The sequence below is a fragment of the Bombyx mandarina genome, chromosome 09 (assembly GCF_030267445.1).
Source record: "Bombyx mandarina strain Sakado chromosome 09, ASM3026744v2".
In the NCBI taxonomy this organism is placed as follows: Eukaryota; Metazoa; Arthropoda; class Insecta; order Lepidoptera; family Bombycidae; genus Bombyx; species Bombyx mandarina.
The window spans coordinates 10,746,215-10,766,875 of NC_143216.1; the positions used below are offsets into that span (position 1 = coordinate 10,746,215).

A 20,661-nucleotide genomic window follows, 5' to 3' on the forward strand; every position below is an offset into this window, starting at 1 on the left:
CTAATTACTAAAATTTTACAGCACTGACTGATTTATGTTTACGTTCTAGAATGAAAAAAAAATAACACACATTAACACAATTCCAAATATGAAATAAATAAATAAATAAATTGTACAAAAAACAAAAATAAAAAAGCGCATAAAAAAAAAGTTATCCTAAATGCATTCCAAAATTGAAGAGCATTAAAAAAAAAACATTCTAAATGCATTCCAAAATTGAAACTAAACGAAGCGTCTATAAAGAATGGCAGGCAAAACAAACAATTCGAAAATTAAAAAAACGAAAATGTTTGTTTTTCGAACGCGCGGCGCGCCAGTTTCCCGCGCGACGTTCGATCGAATACGAAGGACTCGCTTACACGACGGACAAAACGACGGCCTATTCCAGCCGCTATGCCCCCCGCAATAGCGAAAGTAACAAATAACAAACTATAAAAACAGACGGCGTGGTCCGCAATGTATCCAGTTCGATTCCCGACTTCATCCACCGTTGAAGAGGCATAATGAAAACAGCGGTGAGTGTCGTCTCTAGTGCGTGTGACGTGCCGTGTTGTGCTCGAAGTGATGACTTCAAAGAAGTGTTAAAATTAAAAATTAAAAAAATTGAAAAAAGCGTGATAGTGCTGTGCGTTATAGAACTTTTAAGCTGATGCTAATAATTTTTTAAACGATATCAAACGCTTTTTTGAAGTCAACGCTTTTCACAAAATACTAGCTGTACCCGTCCGCTTCGCTGGGCATTTAAAATTAACATTATTATTTCTCAGCACCACAAAGATTCTCATCATTAACGGGAGTCCAACACTCATATAAATATTAGCCTATCTATTAAGTACATGTATTTTTTACATGGCTACCAAGTTTCAAGTCAATCGGATGCATGGTTCAGTAGTTATAACGGAACATCCGTAAAACCCACTGTAGATTTATATATTAGTATAGATAGCTCGTTATATCCGTAAAAGTGATAAAAACATGTGAAAAACACATTCTTTATAGTTGCTTTCTTAAGCAATACGCATACGATGATTTTACGGGCCATCGATCTAGTTAATCGAGGAACAACAGCAATTGCAACGTAAATAGTATACAAGTAATCACTGGACCGCACACATTAATCTTGCTTGATTACGTCACAATGCCCATTGCAAACACAATGCATCGAACGGGTTACAAACTAGTCCAGACCAGGAAGAATCCGATGACAGATCTTATATAGTTTTACGTAACTTCTTACTAATATTACACAATTCAACAAAAAAAAATGATAATAGGAAGTTATAAGTTCAATGTACAAGAAAGATATATGTTGAAACGTGTGTGATACATTTCGTAATGACGTATCGTCATCGTCATTGTTCCAATTCATAAGTAGCAGTCTCATACATTCGGATGGGAAAAGAAAAATAGCTGCAGAACTTTATTAAGTAAATCTTTATAGCGTGTTTTGTTTTCGTTCTAAAAAAAACAAAAACAAAAAAGATTTTCAGAAATAATTCTAACAATGACCGTAACTTTTTTTAGAAACTTCAAAAAAAAGCGAGAAATTCATTCATCAAAGAACAACGTAAAGTTTTTCTGATAGTCAATATTTCCTTTGCAACATTGAAAAACTAATTCTAGCGGTAACCAGTTCTAGAAGCGATCGGCTTACAAAGAATTATGTTTCCTGTAAAACTCGTCGCATACTCGAACCGCTTCGGTGTCACCAGCCAGTGATATCTTACCGAGAATCTTGTTAATTATAAAATAATTTGCTTGTTAGCATCATTGAGCTTTAAAATAACATTTTAACAAGATAACATGATAGTTAATTTTTTTCGAATTAGGCACTTTGAAATGCGTTAAAAAATAGTTGTTCGGAAGTAGGTAATTCATAGGTGATCAAGTAATTCATAATTCAAGAAGTAATTCATAATTCATCACAAAGTAGCGGTTTATTTGTAAAAATTGCCTTTTTTATACCACGATCGTGCTTTACTTAGTAAAGGAATTTAAAATTATAGCACTTATTATAAACACTGGCACTAAATTATATTGTTATATTGATATAGATCGTTAACAGTGTATTAAAATGTCAAGACTATGTTTGAATAGAATCGATTTACCTTATATTTAGAGAACACAAAAATCTATATAAATAAAAATGAATTGCTGTTCGTTAGTCTCGCTAAAACTCGAGAACGGCTGGACCGATTTGGCTAATTTTGGTCTTTAATTATTTGCGGAAGTCCAGAGAAGGTTTAAAATGTAGATAAATATGAAAATGTTTGGGATTAAATAAAAATAACAATTTTGTTTTCCCTTTGATTTGTCCCCCGTCGGACGGATTCCTTTTGTTTGTTTTAAGTTTATTTCATACAAAAGCTTAGGTCTTTTATTTATCGATTGAGGCACTACGAAGTCTGCCGGGTCAGCTATTTGTAATAAAATTCGACTTCAAAAAGAAATCATCCTTTTTAAGTCGAAATTTTCAAGGAGTCTTTGTTTGAATCGAGTAGGTAAAATAATACGGCCTTAACTCGTTCATTTGACCGGCCATACAATGGTGTAATGTTGCGAAAGTGCCCCATAAGAGATCTCCCACAAGACCGACAGGTGACCTCGTCCTCTTTGCTATAATTAGCGTAGTTCGTATCAATAGTTTTTTTTATTTTATTTTACCATGATTATACTTTCTATATTCCTTACAATGCTAAAAGCTTCCTTCGAGAATCAAGAACAATAACACGCTAAAACTAACAGTTAAAAGCTTCAACTGGTGGTAGGACCTCTTGTGAGTCTGCGCGGATAGGTACCACCACCCTGCCTATTTCTGCCGTGAAGCAGTAATGCGTTTCGATTTGAAGGGTAGGGCAGCCGTTGTAACTATACTTGAGACCTTAGAACTCATGTCTCAAGATGGGTGGCGCATTTATGTTGTAGATGTCTATGGGCCCCAGTAACCACTTAACACCAGGTGGGCTGTGAGCTCGTCCACCCACCTAAGCAATAAAAAAAAAACTAAGCAAAGTTATTCACCGTTCAAATTATTTACTCTATGTTAACGTCTCATTATACTCAAATTATCATTAATATAAATTCCATAAAATACTAATGATGTGAGAATTTTCTTATTCGATTTCAACATCAATCGAATAATCATGAACTCAACACCTTCAAACTGAAGACAGATTATCTGCGGGTTTTTTTTTTTGGTATCGATTTGTCAAACTTGGACAAACTTAAGAGAAAAGTTACATAACAAAGTTGGATACGAACGTAACAAAACTGGAATACGGCTTAATATACGATGTACGTGTTCAGAATATTTTAAAGAACCTTTCGTGTACACTTTTGTTTTTGTTCAACCACGCCGAGACGTTTATGTTCGTTAGCGGTAGATCTATTAGATAAAAGGCGATTAACAAATTGTTATGTGCACTGAATTAGCAATGACGTTTGGCTTAAAAGTCTCGTTACTGTTACTGGTATAATACCATCAACAAAAAAAAAAAACAATAATATTATTTCAAACTAGCGACCCGCCCTCGCTTCGCTTCGGAAACTGTAATTTATTATTGATTTCTCCTCTATTTAATGGATGTTATTATACATATAAACCTTCCTCTTCAATCACTCTATCTATTAAAAAAACGCATCAAAATCCGTTGCGTAGTTTTAAAGGTTTAAGCATACATAGGGACAGACAGATATAGGGACAGAGAAAGCGACTTTGTTTTATACTATGTAGTGATAAGACTTTTAATTAGGTAACAAAATTTAGACTTTGTAAAATGCTGCCAAGAAAATAGCTTCGTAATCAAATATTCATATCGACGCTTGAAAGGCAAACGTGACTAAGCGACAATAACTGCTTTGTACGTAAATGATAGGCAATAACCATATTCGATGCGCAAAAAAAGATATATTTCTAGGTCTATTAAAATCATTTCAATCCTGCAGTTAGATTCGTTAAAATAGATTTTTTTCAGGTATTTCAACTTTAAATTAGTCTACTGTAAAGTTCACGCATTGTCGCTTAGTCACTTTAGCCTGTCAAGCGTCGATATATCTACCCGATGATATGTAGGCGAAGTAAAATGTCCCTTAGAAATAAGGTGACACTCTACAAAACTTGCATACGCCCCGTCATGACCTATGCAAGTGTAGTGTTCGCTCACGCGGCCCGCATACACCTAAAAACATTTCAAATTATTCAATCCCGTTTTTGCAGGATAGCCGTCGGAGCCCCGTGGTTCGTCAGGAACGTCGACCTCCATGACGACCTGGACTTAGAGTCCATCAGTAAGTATCTTCAGTCGGCGTCCATGCGCCACTTCGATAGAGCGGCACGACACGAGAACCCTCTCATCGTGGCCGCCGGTAACTACATTCCCGATCCTGCGGACAGAATGGAAAGCAGTCGACGTCGCCCAAAACACGTTATCTCGGATCCTCCCGATCCACTAACGGTGCTTTTAGGTACTTCAAGCACCGGTCACCGTTCTCGTCGAACCCGTCGCTTGCGACGAAGGGCTCGACGAGTAAATTAACTCTCAGACACAGCCCACTGAGTTTCTCGCCGGATCTTCTCAGTGGGTCGCGTTTCCGATCCGGTGGTAGATTCTGCGAAGCACGACTCTTGCTAGGGTTCGTGTTAGCAACATCGTCAGGTTTGAGCCCCGTGAGCTCACCTACTAAAGTTAGGGTTACGCTGATATAGCCTCTCAAGGCTATCAGCATAGGTAGGAATAAAAAAAAAAAAAAAAACGTCGATATATTTATTTAAATACAAAACGAAAATTAAAATGATTTCAAAATAGACGATATTCCGAATATTAAGTCTCGGGTTAATAAACATTTTCCTATAATCAGATTAATTCTATAATCATCTCATTACGAATTCCAAAAATCGTACGATTTAAATTTATAATAAAATACGTAACGATCGCTCTTATGAATTCGACCTGACTTTTAATTTTTTTATTACGGACAGAATTGAGCGTGGAACTTGTTTGCAACAACCGTAACTTGGCTGTGTTATGTTTATTGTTTGTTGACCCTGTTTTTAGGGCATCGTTCGCGGCGTTTACACTATCCGACAATTTTATTTATAATCGGATCGTTATCGATAAAAAGCATATTATTCTTCTAAATAGCACAATCGGTTGTAATAAAGCAATACCAGGGCACGCGCGCAAGCTAATTCTCCCACGGGAATTGTATAACTACGTTTTTCGCTCGGAGGCTGTTACGACAGATCGCGTTTAATGTCTGGTTACCTCCATCGATTTAAGCTATTCGGATATTTAAAACGGTAGTTAGCGGTTATTATATTCAATCGGGGCTTATTGCAACTCGTTATGATCCAGTCAACTAATGATGTTTTGGTTTCTTTAAATGATTTATTTTGTTCGAACATTGCCGATTGCTTATTGATCGCAATGAGCTATAAGTTTGTTAGTGTTCATAAATACTGAGTTACTGATTTATTTCAACAAGGTAGGTATTTAACAGGCTATGAAATTTAAGTGAAAGTTGGCTCACGTAGAACAATGACTTATTTATTATATAAATGGATCAACGATCTCATCTGGTGTAAAGGGGCTATTCTGACCCATAGTAATCGCAATTTGAACTCAATCACTACAGACATGAGGTCTAAGTCTTAATAATATTATAGTACAACGACCTACCCGTACGGTCTCAAAAGACGCCCTCCGGTGTATGTACTTTGTGCTTTGCCACACAAGATAGTGTATCTTTTTTCGTGTTCTAATTATTTTGTTGTATTTATCAGAAGCAACTATTATGAAAACTGATCTATTTGTTTGTCGCAAAACTTGCTAAAAATTAAAATTAGCTCATAAATTATTTATCTACTACATCATAGCTTTATCAGCAACCTATTAAGATTTCAAATCTCGTTAATTTTCTATCGACGAAAACATTAAAAAAAAAGTTTTAATTTATTTGAATATCTTGAATATAAAAAAACTATTAATTTTAAAAATATATCAAAATAAATGAAAAACATTCTAGAAATAAAATCAAGATGGCGCTTTTTTCTAATCTGGTTTACTGAATACAATTAGAGATAATACAATTATAATAAGTTAAATGTGTTTAAATTACCTAACCGGATTAGTCGAGTTATTTTAAAATTGTTTTCAATTCTAATATCATTAACATAGAATATTCATAGTTCAAAGCACAGAGCGTGCTGTCACGAATCGATATCACAGTTCTAACATTTCCAATCAATACCCAATGAACTAGGTATTCATTATTCAGTTAGTTCTTATACTAATCCATCCTAGATACATTCTCTTATGTATTTAATTCATCAAATATTCAGTTGAATTTATTAAAACTGATGAACAGATTTAGGACTTATTCTACATTAAATCAATAATAATAAGAAAGAAAAAAAACTTAAATTGTGTGTCTATTTTTTATAAACCGCTCTATTGACCTCATTGTTAAGGTGTCCTTAGATTTATTTTAACCAAAAAGTTATTTTATTCTTTTTAGAATTAAAATAATTTTTTGTATAACGTATTGACTCTACTGACGTAAATAACTTTCACCATTTTGGGTTAATGCCAAAAGAAAATGGGTACATTTTTTATCATATATATTCTTACGTCTTTATATTACGTAATAATTACTTTCCAAAAGGCAATAAAGCATTTCAATACAGTGTTATGTTATCCTTGTTGCAGCTCTGCTTAGTTTTCCTGCTGGTAGCAGCAGCGGCTGCCAGTGAGAAGAAGACGACAGAAAGCAAAGCTGAACCCCTAGAGAAGAAATTGGACAAACGTGGTCTCCTGAACCTCGGGTATGGATACGGTATTGATGGTCTTGACGTTGGCTACATCGGACACGGACAAGGACTCGGAGGCGCCTACAACTATGTAGACGGAGGCTACTCCTCCGGCTACGGCCTCAACTTCGGTGGACATACCGACGTCACCAAGACCATCACCCTCGTGAAAGGCGTCCCTGTACCTTACGCCGTCGACAGACCCGTTCCATACCCAGTTGAGAAGCACGTGCCTTATCCAGTCAAGGTAGCCGTGCCCCAACCCTACGAGGTCGTCAAACACGTGCCATATCACGTGAAGGAGTACGTTAAGGTTCCCGTCCACGTTCCCGCGCCATACCCAGTCGAAAAGAAGGTGCCTTATCCCGTACACGTACCAGTTGACAGGCCTTACCCCGTCAAGGTGCTCGTGCCCCAGCCCTACCCAGTCGAAAAGCACGTCCCCTACCCCGTCAAGGTTCCAGTGCCCCAACCTTACCCCGTGGAGAAACACGTGCCATACCCCGTCGAAGTTAAGGTGCCCGTACCGCAGCCCTACCCCGTTGTGAAGCACGTCGGTGTCCCCGTCAAGGTGCCCGTCGACAGGCCCTACCCCGTGCATGTGCCTGCTCCTTACCCCGTCGAGAAGCCAGTGCCCTTTGCTGTCCCAGTTGAGAAGCCAGTGGCCTACCCCGTCCATGTTCCTGTCGACAGGCCTTACCCCGTGCACGTTGAGAAGCCCGTGGCCGTTCCCGTAAAAGTGCCAGTGCCCCAACCCTACCCCGTGTACAAGCACGTGCCGTACGCGGTCGACAGGCCAGTCGCTGTTCCCGTCAAAGTTCCCGTTGACAGGCCCTACCCCGTAACTGTTGAGAGGCACGTGCCCATAACAGTCGAGAAGCCAGTCCCGGTACCAGTGAAGGTTCCCTACCTCGTCAGCGACCACCACGACCATCACGACCACCACGACCATTACAGCCAACTCAACTACGGCGGTTCGTACTACGGCCACTAAATTAATTAATTTTAGTCACATCGTGTTCATTCGTAACTATCGAAATTATTTATGAATATCTCGCCTAGCACAGCCGGGCCATCAGCAAAATTCGATCCACTATCTTTTAAAATGTATATTTTTTTTATTTATGTCATGTATGCAGAGAGATGCACGTGTACGTAGTGATATAAAAGGTTACCATTTCTAGTTTTAAGTCGAATGTAAAAAGCTATGAGTAATAAAAGGTAAATAAACTTTTTTGTTTGTTTCATTCGGTTGGGGAAGTGATCTTGTTAGCAGGAAAAGGCAGTAAAAGCCGTGACTAAAGGCCATACAATGTTCGGCCTTCACGCCTCTTACTCGCGGTTATAATTTGTATAATAAATATTTGAATTGCGTGAATGCAAGCGCGGTACTCGGCTTTAATACATAAACTAGGAACCTGAGCCAAAAAAAAAAAAATTTCAATAAAAATTTCAACACATAAATTTTAATGTCTCATTAATTCTTTAAAATCTTTCGTTCCGCTCATTCAAAAGGTAATTATACACCCACGTATTTATTCTATAATTTATAATCAATATATTACGAAATCCGAATACAATTTCAATATCAACATTCCAAGACTAGATTAAGGCAAATCTAGATTGTCAAAAGGATTTCACAACTTAATCACATTTGATATTACGATTGCGTAATTCTTGTATAATATCGTTCAGACGACATTACTGTCCACCAAGTAAGATAATATTAGTATAAATTATTCTAAATATAAAGAGATTGCATAAACGATCTTTCTATAATCTAAATAAGAATCAAACGTCGATGACTACAGTGCTATTAAAAATTTGACAAATTTAAGTTGTTATAAGATATGACAAACTAAGTATAATTGTTTAGAAATTGTCGTAGGACACCTTGTGAGTACGCACGGGTAGGTACCCACCACCCAGAATATTTCTGTCGTGAAGCAGTAATGCGTTTCGGTTTGAAGGGCGTGGAAGCCGTAGTACTGTTAAAAGTGAGATCTTAGAACTGGTGTCTCAAGGTGGGTGGTGGCATTTACGTTGTAGATGTCTATGGGCTCCAATGACTAACTATGTCTATAGAAAATATCATGATCAGTTGAGTATTTAATACGCAAAATCGTAGCAAAGAAAGGCACTATCGCATTTACAATTTTCGTTTGGATGTATTACAACTGATATTTATTGCATTTTTATTAGTGTGAAGAACTTAATGTGGAGAACTTAATAAGCTATACGTCGTAATGTATCTTTGTCTTTCGGCACTATTCGTTCTAGCGTACGTAAAAAAAAAACTATCCAATTTTTTTTTTGTTGTGTTGCTTAGAATGACAATACTATATCTGTTTCCCTGATTATGGTGACTACATTCCACGGTTACTACGCAGAAAATAAATAAATAATATAATTTAATTCTTTTTATCAAGTCCACACTCTCAGTGCATCAGTTCAGATTAGCTATTTTATGTAATGTAGGTAATTATTATTTAACTAGCATATTATAGCTTTGTTGCATTTTTGATTAATATACATTGCATCAGGGATTAGCATCGATTTAATATAACATGACTTAGCCGATACATGGTCGGGTGAACATTGTGTTCCGGGTTTTTATTTTTATTGCTTACATGGGTCGACGAGCTCACAGCCCACCTGGTGTAAAGTGGTACTGGAGTCTAAAGACATCTATAACGTAAATGCGCCACCCATCTTGAGATATGAGTTCTAGGGTCTCAGTATAGTTACAACGGCTGCCCCGCGCTTCAAACCGAAACGCATTACTGCTTCACGGCGGAAATAGGCGGGGTGGTGGTACCTACCCGTGCGGACTCCCAAGAGGTCCTACCATCAGTGATTACGCAAATTATAATTTTGCGGGTTTGATTTTTATTACACGATGTTATTCCTTCATCGTGGAAGTCAATCGTGAACATTTGTTGAGTGCGTATTTCATTAGAAAAATTGGTACCCGCCTGCGGGATTCGAACACCAGTGCATCGCTACATACGAATACACCGGACGTTTTATCCTTTAGGCCACGACGACTTCTATGATCGAATTAATTATCGAAATAATTATAAGAGCTGTGGTCGTATTAAAATCAGTGATAATTATGAAGGAGTACGGTAAATTGAGCGAATGGATGTCTTAAGCGCGAACCACTACAGAGCGCATTTTTCTTGCTTAATAAAATTTCGTTTTTACAGTTAACATTATGTAAGTTTTATCAAGTTATACTTCGGACATTTATCCAAATTTATGGACGATAGGAAGAAATGAGGCAATATTTTTACGAGATCCCAACACATCATTATATTTGTACATTTTGCAGTTCCCGACATTTCTAATAAATACTTTACTTTCGCACTAACTTAAGACGCGTTATATATGTACCTACCGTATGTTCCATGGGGAGTGCTACCGTATGTTCCATGGGGAGTGCTCTGAGGAATTGTTCGAGATGATACCGGCACCGCCCGCCACCGGAGTAGAGTTCATCCATACTACCTGGAGCCACTGCGGTCATCCACAGTGCGTTTCCAGAGGTCTTTTTTGCCACGTACCATCCGGCTATGGAATGAGCTCCCCTCCACGGTGTTTCCCGAGCGCTATGACATGTCCTTCTTCAAACGAGGCTTGTGGAGAGTATTAAGCGGTAGGCAGCGGCTTGGCTCTGCCCCTGGCATTGCTGAAGTCCATGGGCGACGGTAACCACTCACCATCAGGTGGGCTGTATGATCGTCTGCCTACAAGGGCAATAAAAAAAAAAAAAAAAAATATTATAGCCCACTGAGTTTTTCACGGGATCTTCTCAGTGGGTCGCGTTTCCGATCCGGTGGTAGATTCTGCGAAGCACTGCTCTTACTAGGGCTAGTGTTAGCATCACTTCGGTTTGAGCCCCGTGAGCTTGCTTACATGTTAGGGTGAAGCTGATATAGCCTCTCAAGGCTATCAGCATAGGTAGGAAAGAAAAAAAACGGTTTATAAACACATCAATATAAATAAAACGATATTTTAGTACTTATGTTCATTAGCATCAGCAACTAACCACTGAAATTTAACAGTTTTTCCCCCTACCTATTCGTTGATAGCCTAGCTAACAGACTATTCTTGCTACTCCCGGACGGTTAGGTGAGTTCACGGATTCAACCTGAGAGAATGCCCTTAGCAAGAGCAATGCTTCGAAGAATCTACCTAAGGATCGGAATCGCGACCTACTGAGACGATCCGGCGAGAAACTCAGTTGGCTGGCTTTAGCATTAGTAACAATCGAACTAACTACCTAATTACTCGCGATGCACTATATTAATGGCGAAACCAGAAAAAGGCAAGTTGGGAACTTTTCACAAGAACTTGCAAATTCTTTGTACAATCGCGAACAATAGTGCTGCCTACACTTAATTATATTATTGTTTGCATTTGTTTTTTTCGTTCGAATTGACCATTATGTATGCCGTTGGATTAATTATTTAGATACCTGTGAGAATTTTCTAGAAGCGTGTATTTTTAAAGATTACTAAATGAAACGCGCTGTTACGTCCATATTAAACGTAGTAGATGATAGAACATGAGATACATTTTTATTATTGCCTTCGGTAAGCGGAAATACCATATATCTAAGTATGAGCTTACCACTCACAATCAGAAATTTCTTTACACCGCACAGCAGTAGTATCGTATATCTCCAGTATCAAAGTGCTCAAATCGGCATGATACGAAGATTATAATTTTTTTGTTATTGCTTAAATGGGTGGACGAGCACACAGCCCACCCGGTGTTAAGTGGTTACTGGAGCCCATAGACATTTACAAAGTAAATGCCGCCACCCACCTTGAAAAATGAGTTCTAAAGTCTCAGTATAGTTACAACAGCTGCCCCACCCTTCCAGCTGAAACGCATTACTGCTTCACGGCTGAAATAGGCAGGGTGGTCGTACCTATCAGTGCGGATAGTGCGGACCAAAACGTCCTACCATAAGTAGTAGTTAAAAAATAAAGATTCGTAAATTTTGATGTGCAAATTTCCAGTTGATCAGACGGCTGAATTTGGCGAAAATTACGGCGAAGGATTCCATAAATATACCAATTCAAATTCAAATTCAAAATCATTTATTTCAACTTAGATGTCAGTATGACACACTTGTTGAATGTCAAAATATAAATAACAATGTTAAGTCTACCACCGCTTCCAAAAAAAGCCACAGTCCTGAGAAGAACCGTCGAAACAAACTCAGCGGGCCTTTTTTTGTTGGTTTTTCACAAATATTTACTTTTTTTTTAAATAAGTAAAAATATTTACAATAAACGAGAAAACATGTCAAAAAATACAGTTAAAAAAAATATATAATAATAATGAAAAATGAAAAGGCCAGGAGCGAACGCCTACATAATATGTATACAGGTCAAGTTAATAAATGCGTATCAAATGTCCATAAATGGAAAACCTTGGCTATATTCAAGCTTTTTTACATTTATTTTTCATTTACATTCATTCATCTTTTCTTACATATTAATTAATTCTAGTGGATTCTATTATTATTTTAAACTAATGTCCTAATTATAATTAATAATTATTAAAAGTGGTTTCAATTTGTAGCAAAATATTGATGAAACGTATTCACTAGTGCTCAGGTCTCTCGATCAGATCAGACATCTATCTACAAAAGCCATCTTCGTTAGTTAAATCACAAAATCGAGCGCAGAAAGACTATTTGGTTTAAGCGTCATTTTTCCAGCTTCACAAGAGCGGCATTGAACTTAATTGAAGTTCAATTAAACATATCGTAGATGCTAATCTATACATATAAATAAAATTGGAGTGTCAGTTTGTAATATTGAAATAACCGCTTTGTACTATATGCATTGGAATATACCTATATATACGGTACATACACTTATATAAAATTTTTACAATTTTTATCTGTCTGTCTCTCTGTTTGTTCTGGCTAATCTCTGGAACGGCTGGACCGATTTTGACGGGACTTTCACTGACATGTAGCTGATGATATAAGGAGTAACTTAGGCTACTTTTTAGACTACCTTCGCCCCGCGGCGTCACCTGCAGTTATTGTCGTACCGCGCGCAACATGGCGGGCTTCGCCTATCAATAATAAAATTTAATGTTTCCGAAGCGTAGCGAAGGCGAGTCGCTAGTACTAAATACATAAAATGCACCTTTAATTATAAATCTATATGTCGCTTAAACCAAACAGCTTTTCACGTCTCGATATAATCTTTATTTTTGCACGCCACTGTACGTGTATGTTGGTTTGCGAAAAAAGCGACAATGGCACAATGCAACTGAATGGGTGCATTGTTTCATCGCCTTAAGCGCACATACGCAATACGTGTGGGGAAATGTGTGGTGTTCTTTAATAAATTCAGAGCAATGTTCTTTTTTGAAAAATATGTTAATTCATATTAACGTAATCGTCTGTTGTAACTTAGGCTCCATTGCGCGAGCCCACTGAGTTTCTCGGCGGATCTTCTCAGTGGGTCGCGATTCCCATCCGGTGTTAGATTCTGCGAAGCACTGCTCTTGCTAGGGCTAGGGTTAGCACATTCTCTCAAGTTGAGCCCGTGAGCTCACCTATACATCCGCGCGTATCTGGAATAGTCCCTTAGGCTACCAGCGAATAGGCATAGTAAAATAAAAAGTAGGTAAACTCACTATTACTGGTGGTAGGACCTCTTGTGAGTCCGCACGGGTAGGTACCATCACCCCGCTTATTTCTGCCGTGAAGCAGTAATGCGTTTCAGTTTGAAGAGTGGGGTAGCCGTTGTAAATATACTGAGACCTTAGAACTTATATCTCAAGGTGGGTGGCGCATTTACGTTGTAGATGTCTAAGGGCTAAAGTGACCACTTAACAGCAGGTGCGCTGTGAGCTCGTCCACCCATCTAAGCAATAAAAAGCATCGGTCATGAGATGTGAAACTTAAATCTCTGTATTTACAAACTTGAATGGAACGTGGAAGCGGTTTGTAAGCTCCTCCTCATGTTAGACCATAAATACCATAAACCATAGAAAGCATTATTAAAACATTTTGTTGCGAATTTGATTTTCCCGGGTGGAAAGGATCGGCTATTTTGAACCCATGTTACTTTTCGGAAATATTTATTGCCAACCAATTATGAATATATGCAGTAAATAAATATTGTATTAATTATATTCGATGCTTTTATTCACACGTCATTTCGGATCCTCCCGATTCACTAACCTTGCTTTTAGGTACCCCAAGGACCGGTCATCGTTCTTGTCGAACCCGTCGCTTGCGACGAAGGACTAGGCGAGTAAATTAACCTACAGACAGCCCACTGAGTTTCTCGCCGGATCTTCTCAGTGGGTCGCGTTTCCGATCCGGTGGTAGATTCTACGAAGCACCACTCTTGCTGGTGTTAGCAAATTCTCTCTGGTTCAACACACGATTTTTTTTTATTGCTTGGTGGACAACCTCACAGTCCACTTGGTATTAACTGGTTACCGGAGCCCATAGACATCTACAACGTTTGAGCCCCGCGAGCTCACCTAATAGTTAAGGTTACGCTGATGGTCTCTCTAGACTCTAGAGTACTCTAGACTTAGGTAGGAAAAAAAAAGAAAAAAGACGCGGGACGTTCGTGTATAGAGCAACAGAGACGACAATACTGGCGAAAGCTACTCGATTGTCTCTTTCTAGTGATTAGTAAAATTTACGGTAGTACTACCCTTTCGCGCAAAGTTTGCCACTGACAATATGGCCTCAAACGAGGGGTAGCATCAGCAAAAAAAATATTTATATACTTTGTTATTATTGTTTATAATAATAAAAACTGTATTTGGGTAAAATTAGCCACATTAATTGCATTTAATCACTAACGCCCATAGTTTCAACGAATACTACATATTTTATACACACCGACTCCCACCATAGATTATACACTTAATACATAGATTATACACTTAATATATTCGAGAACTCCCACTGCAACCGACTGCAACGTGCTAAAGGTCAACGCACGCAGCGTACTATCGCCATCTATATTCGTTGGCAAGTAAATGTATTTTTGATACGCGCCTATAATATTAGTTCGTGTGGAAAGAATTTTGTTTCGAACGGTGCTTTTAATTCCGTTTGTGACCGATAGGTGGTATTCATTTGAAAGCTGAAAAAATTAAAAAATAACGATGGCTAAATTACGGAGGATCTTCAATTAAATTTCAAAACAATTATTAAATGTTGATGGAATCGAACATTGGAAAGTGAGCTCTAGTTACATACGGAGTTGGTTTAGATTTAGGTTTAGGATTAGGTTTAAGATTAGGCTTAGAGATTAATAGTAACGCTGATGTAGCATTAAAGCCAAGATCATAATGAAAATTAATTTAAAAATACAAGTATGCGATGGGTATTACTGCAAATACATAATTTCCTGTCCCGCCTGTCCGTCTCCTAATCTTAGAAGCTGATGCAGTAGGAAATTTATAGAGTCTGGCCTGGCAACTACCGTCTTAGCTATTTCTGCCGTACATCATGTGTTTCTTTTGACGATTTTGTTTTTGTTTTTTTTGTATAGATTTTTTTATTTACATACTTATTTAAGCTTAAATATAGAAAGATGTATATAGATATTAAGCGAATGAAGTGTCTGTCAAGTTATTTCATACCTATAAATAAAAAAAACGGACATCTATTTTATTCATTAGAACTTATTAAATCTTATTTATCCGGAAGAATCCAAAAGGTAGACGTTAAAGGAACGAGATCTTCCGGTGAATTACTTAATATGGGTGTTCCTCAGGGTTCCATATTGGGATTTCCTATTTCTTGTATATATCAATGATTTACCAAAGTTTTTTGAAACCCGTCACGAGGTCGTATTATTCGCTAACGATACATCATTATTGTTTAAAATTAAACGACATTTGGAAGATAAGACGATGTGAATGATGCTATCTCGCGCGTGGTACATTGGTTTAGTGTTAGTAATCTGTTATTAAATAACAAAAAAACAAAATGTATAAAATTTACCATACCTAATGTTAGACAAGTAGACACTAATATTACTGTAAGTGGAGAGACACTGGAGCTTGTGGATTCGACAGTTTTTCTTGGTATAACAGTTGATTCCAAGCTACAGTGGGGTCCTCACATATGCAAGTTAGCGGGTAGACTTAGTTCTGCAGCGTTTGCGGTAAAAAAAATACGAACGTATACTAATGAAGATACGGCACGCCTGGTTTATTTTAGTTATTTTCATAGTGTTATGTCCTATGGCATTTTGCTATGGGGCAATGCTGCCGATGTCGAAACGATTTTCATCCTGCAGAAGAGGGCTATTCGTGCTATTTATAATATGCACCCGAGGGAATCCTTGAGGGACAAGTTTAAGGAAATCAAAATTCTAACTTTAGCGTCCCAATACATTTTTGAAAATTTATTTTACGTGCGTAAAAACATTGAAGAATTCCCCAGAGTCTGCGATTTGCACAATGTGAACACTAGGAACAAACATAGGCTTGCGTTGCCGGCGGCTCGAATTAAGAAAATAAGCAACTCTTTTAGGGGGCTGGGTGTACAACTTTTCAACAAGATCCCACTAAACGTTCTATTACTACCTGTTCCTAGATTTAAGAAAAATATTAAGGAACAAGGCATATTATAAAGTTAAGGATTATTTACTAGATGGCACTACGTGGGAATGAGGCGCTCGCTCCTGGCCTTTTCATTTTTCATTATTATTATTTTTTTTTAATTGTATTTTTTGACTTGTTTTTTCCTTTATTGTAAATATTTTTATTTATTTAAAAAAAAGAAAATATTTGAGAAAAAACAAAAAAAAAGCCCGCCGAGTTTGTATCGCCGGTTCTTCTCAGGACTGGCTTTTTTTTGGAACCGGTGGTAGAGTTAACATTGTTATTTGTATTTTGACATTCAACAAGTGTGTCATACTGACATCTAAGTTGAAATAAATGATTTTGAATTTGAATTAGAATTTAATGCATAGATAAAAGGACGAGCCACAGCCCACCTGGGGTTAAGTGGTTACCGGAACCCACTACAACGTGAATGCCGCCACCCACCTTGAGATATAAGTTCTAAGGTCTCAGTATAGTTACAACGGCTACCCCACCCTTCAAACCGAAACGCATTACTGTTTCACGGCAGAAATAGGCAGTACAAACAACGGCCAAACGGTAGGTTTATAGCTCTTTTGCTTTTATTTATTTATATCAATAAATTTAAATAGGCCAATATGATAAAAGTATAGCAAAGTATAGTAAAAATATTTAAAATCCCCTGTTATTTTTATAAATAACACTGACTTATAAGTACAATCATTCATTTAATTACTCTTCAATGTAGAAAAAGCGCTCTTATTAACTATGTAGTTGAGAAGTTATATAATCTACCGTTCGAATTGGAAGATCAAAATCGATGTATCAATTTATCAAGCAAATCAGATCATGAGTTACTTAAATGATGTTTCACGTGAGGATATATTTAATCTTATTACGACATTTGCGTTTTGATAAACTCAAACGAGCATTAGTTTATTGCAAGAGAAACGGATGTGTTTAAAATGTGATAACTAATTTATGTGTATTATCTATGAACATGATACGGATGTTGAATCTTTATCATAAACTAGCTGATCCGGCAGACTTCGTAGTGCCTCAATCGATAAATAAAAGACCTAAAGTTTTGTATAAAATAAACTTAAAACGAACAAAAGGAATCCGTCCGACGTGGGACACATCAAAGGGAAAACAAAATTGTTATTTTTATTTCATCCCGAGCATTTTCATATTTATCTACCTTTTAAACCTTCTCTGGACTTCCACAAATAATTCAAGACCAAAATTAGCAAATTTGGTCCAGCCGCTCTCGAGTTTTAGCGAGACTAACGAACAGCAATTCATTTTTATATATATAGGTAGAGATTATCTGTTTTGTGTGTGCAATAAATGACGATATGGCATATTGTGAGACCACATTGGGAGAGATCTTCTTCTTCTAGTCATTATCCCACTTTATGGGGTCAGGGCAGCATATCCTCTTCATCCATTCAGGCCTATCACACGTCATCATTTCACTCAAACACTTCTCTCGCAGATCCTATTTCGTACAGTCGAACCAAGCCATTTTAGAAGAGGACGTCGAGAACTGAGCACACCCATGTATATCTCTGGTGCGAAGTCCAGCGTTCCAGTTTGAAGGGTGGGATGCCGTTAAACAATAGAATTGTAACTTCATCAACCTTTATTCGGGTAAATGGCTGAATTCATTGCCATTTATATCATCATCATCATCATGGTTCCAAGCCGGTTTCGGCAACAGCGACCAAAATTTTCTGTTAAATAACTTAAAAGCTGGTGGTCGCGCCTCTCATGCGCTCCAATATGGCTATGGTAGCCTATCTTGTTCTTAAGCGTGCGCAAACAGAAGCTACACGTAAGAACACCACCCACGAAGTTGTAAAAAATGGTGGAGGCGGTCTATTTTTCAGTTTATTTCGTCTGTCGTCCAGTTCGCGCCTCCTGTCGTTTTCAAAGACATGCACGCCCTGCTGTACCAAGCGTCTCCACTCCAAGCGGTTCTGTGCTTGGGCCTCCCAACGAGGGGCCTGCCATTTATATATAATCTCTTTAAAGGTAGGTGCATTTTAAGCTCGAAGCTCCGTCTTCTTCTTCTTCCTTGCGTTTCCGGGTTTGCCGGGGTCCGCTTTCCTACTAAAACTCTTCCACTTTGCCTAGTTTTCGGCATCCTTCTGGTTGAGGTTATTCTCCTCCATATCCGCTTTTACCACATCCAACCAACGTTTCTTGGGCCTACCGCGAGAAGCTCAAAGTTCCATAAAGAGGAATATTTTTTTAGCAAGAATTTTTTTTTGATTATTGTGTTATCATACGAATTTCCTGTCCAGCCATATTATTACAGTTCATTCTTAAAAAAAAAGGGCAACCGTTGTACTGTAAAACTGAGACTTAGAATTCGTGACTCGTGATGGGTGGTGGAATTGAGTTTCTCGCCGGATCTTCTCAGTGGGACGCGATTCCGATCCGGTGGTAGATTCTGAGAAGCACTACCCTAGCTAGGGCCAGTGTTAGCAAATTCTCTCAGGTTGAACCCGTGAGCTCACCCACCCGCCCGGGCATAGCTGGAATAGCCCCTTAAAACTATCGAATAGGTATGAAAAAAATAGTTTTTTTTATTGCTTAGGTGGGTGGACAAGCTCACAGCCCACCTGGTGTTAAGTGATTACTGGAGCCCATGGACATCTACAACGTTAATGCGCCACCCACCTTGAGATATAAGTTCTAAGGTCTCAGTATAGTTACAACGGCTGCCCCGCCCTTCAAACCGAAACGCATTACTGCTTCACGGCAGAAATAGGCGGAGCGGTGGTACCTACCCGCGCGGACTCACAAGAGGTCCTACCACCAGTTGTTTATCGAACAAAGCAATAAATATTCCACCCGAACAATTATGTCGTATACAAAGCAAGCAAATTAAACGCGCTGAATTGTTTCGCGAATTGCGAAGTTAAACCTAATGGCGCCATCTAATATCTGAGATTTATTTACAAAAACGGTAATTAGTGTAAGCATTATGTTACGAACATTATATTTATTAACGTAATTTAAACAAACGAGCTAAAACATTGATGTAAATAAGGTGATGATTCCATTTCTACACTATACTCATGAAGGATCAACTTATATAAATTGCAGTACTATGAACAAACAGACGTAGAATTAATAACCAACTCTATCGAAGTATGATTAAAATATATTTATTTAGAGTCAATCCTCATGCCCATAATTTATGTAAATATTATTAATAAAGTATGTATATACAACGATTTTAATTTGAAGGCAGAACCAGGACGATATCTGAAAGTATATTGGGTAAGGAAATTTATATATTAAGCTATTGCATAGCTTTTATCGCGGGCTTTGAGCGCGGCGATCGAATCAAGAAATTCCGTAACGAAAATAAAACATAGCACCTCACTCCGCCTACCATAGAGCTCGCGTTCAACATATTCACACGTTGCGCTTGTGTAGTGTTTGTGAATAAGCGCGCGGCGTAACGTCGCGCTGCATGCGCATCATGAAAAGTCTGCCCATCTCTCTCTCGCGCGGTCTAGCTTATGATTGTGAAGGGGACAGTTAATGTTTTGCTTTTGTTAATGTTTAAAAACATAGCGTGGTTTTATTTTATTATTGTTTTAAAATTAAATTATTATTGTCTAATTATAATTGCATAAGTTATTAAAAAAATGTGAGCCGTTACGGGACGCCTGGCAGATGTGAAACATCGACATTATTTTGTAAAAGTTATATGCAGAAAAGAACAGATTGTGATAGGAACTAAATATGTCATAATGATAAAATAAAATATTACGAAAAAATAATATGTTTTCAAGTAAAACACAGGTTATGTGTACTGTAGTAAACAACACTGTATACACTACGGAGTATACACTATAGGTATCCGAGCTCAGTGTAGCGAGAGAGATGGCTTAACGCCGGATCGAGTGGGAGAGAATCGCACAGTCGATTGCGCATGGCGACGCGTCGCCACACCGACACACTACTGCATATAGACTGTATATATATACCATCATATCGCGTGGCGACGCGTCGCCACGGCGTGTGTCGCCACGCCAGAAATCGGTTTTACGTGCGGCTATAGATGTTTCACATCAAAAGGAAGTATGTATAACTAAAGAGTGTTTAGAATTTTCGGCGAAAGCTAAAAATTGGAAAGGACTGTATATCTTACAAGGAAACATTTAAAAACTATCTTCTGTACGTAACAAAAGAAACTTCTGTATACTGTAGTTGCAAGGCAAAATACGAAA

The 20,661-nt window shown here is 37.9% G+C and overlaps 2 protein-coding genes across 2 annotated transcripts in view; one reads left to right on the top strand and one right to left on the bottom strand.

The window, feature by feature from the left end:
• The window catches only part of Ance-3 (angiotensin-converting enzyme Ance-3), a 190,592-nt gene that overhangs the window by 57,809 nt on the left and 112,122 nt on the right, over window positions 1-20,661 (bottom strand). The window lies entirely within an intron of this gene.
• Window positions 355-8,042, top strand: CPG13 (cuticular protein glycine-rich 13). The gene is made up of 2 exons (XM_028177285.2): window positions 355-515; window positions 6,708-8,042. Exons 1-2 carry the CDS (start codon window positions 504-506, stop codon window positions 7,800-7,802), a joined length of 1,107 nt encoding a protein of 368 aa, XP_028033086.2. The 5' UTR covers window positions 355-503; the 3' UTR covers window positions 7,803-8,042.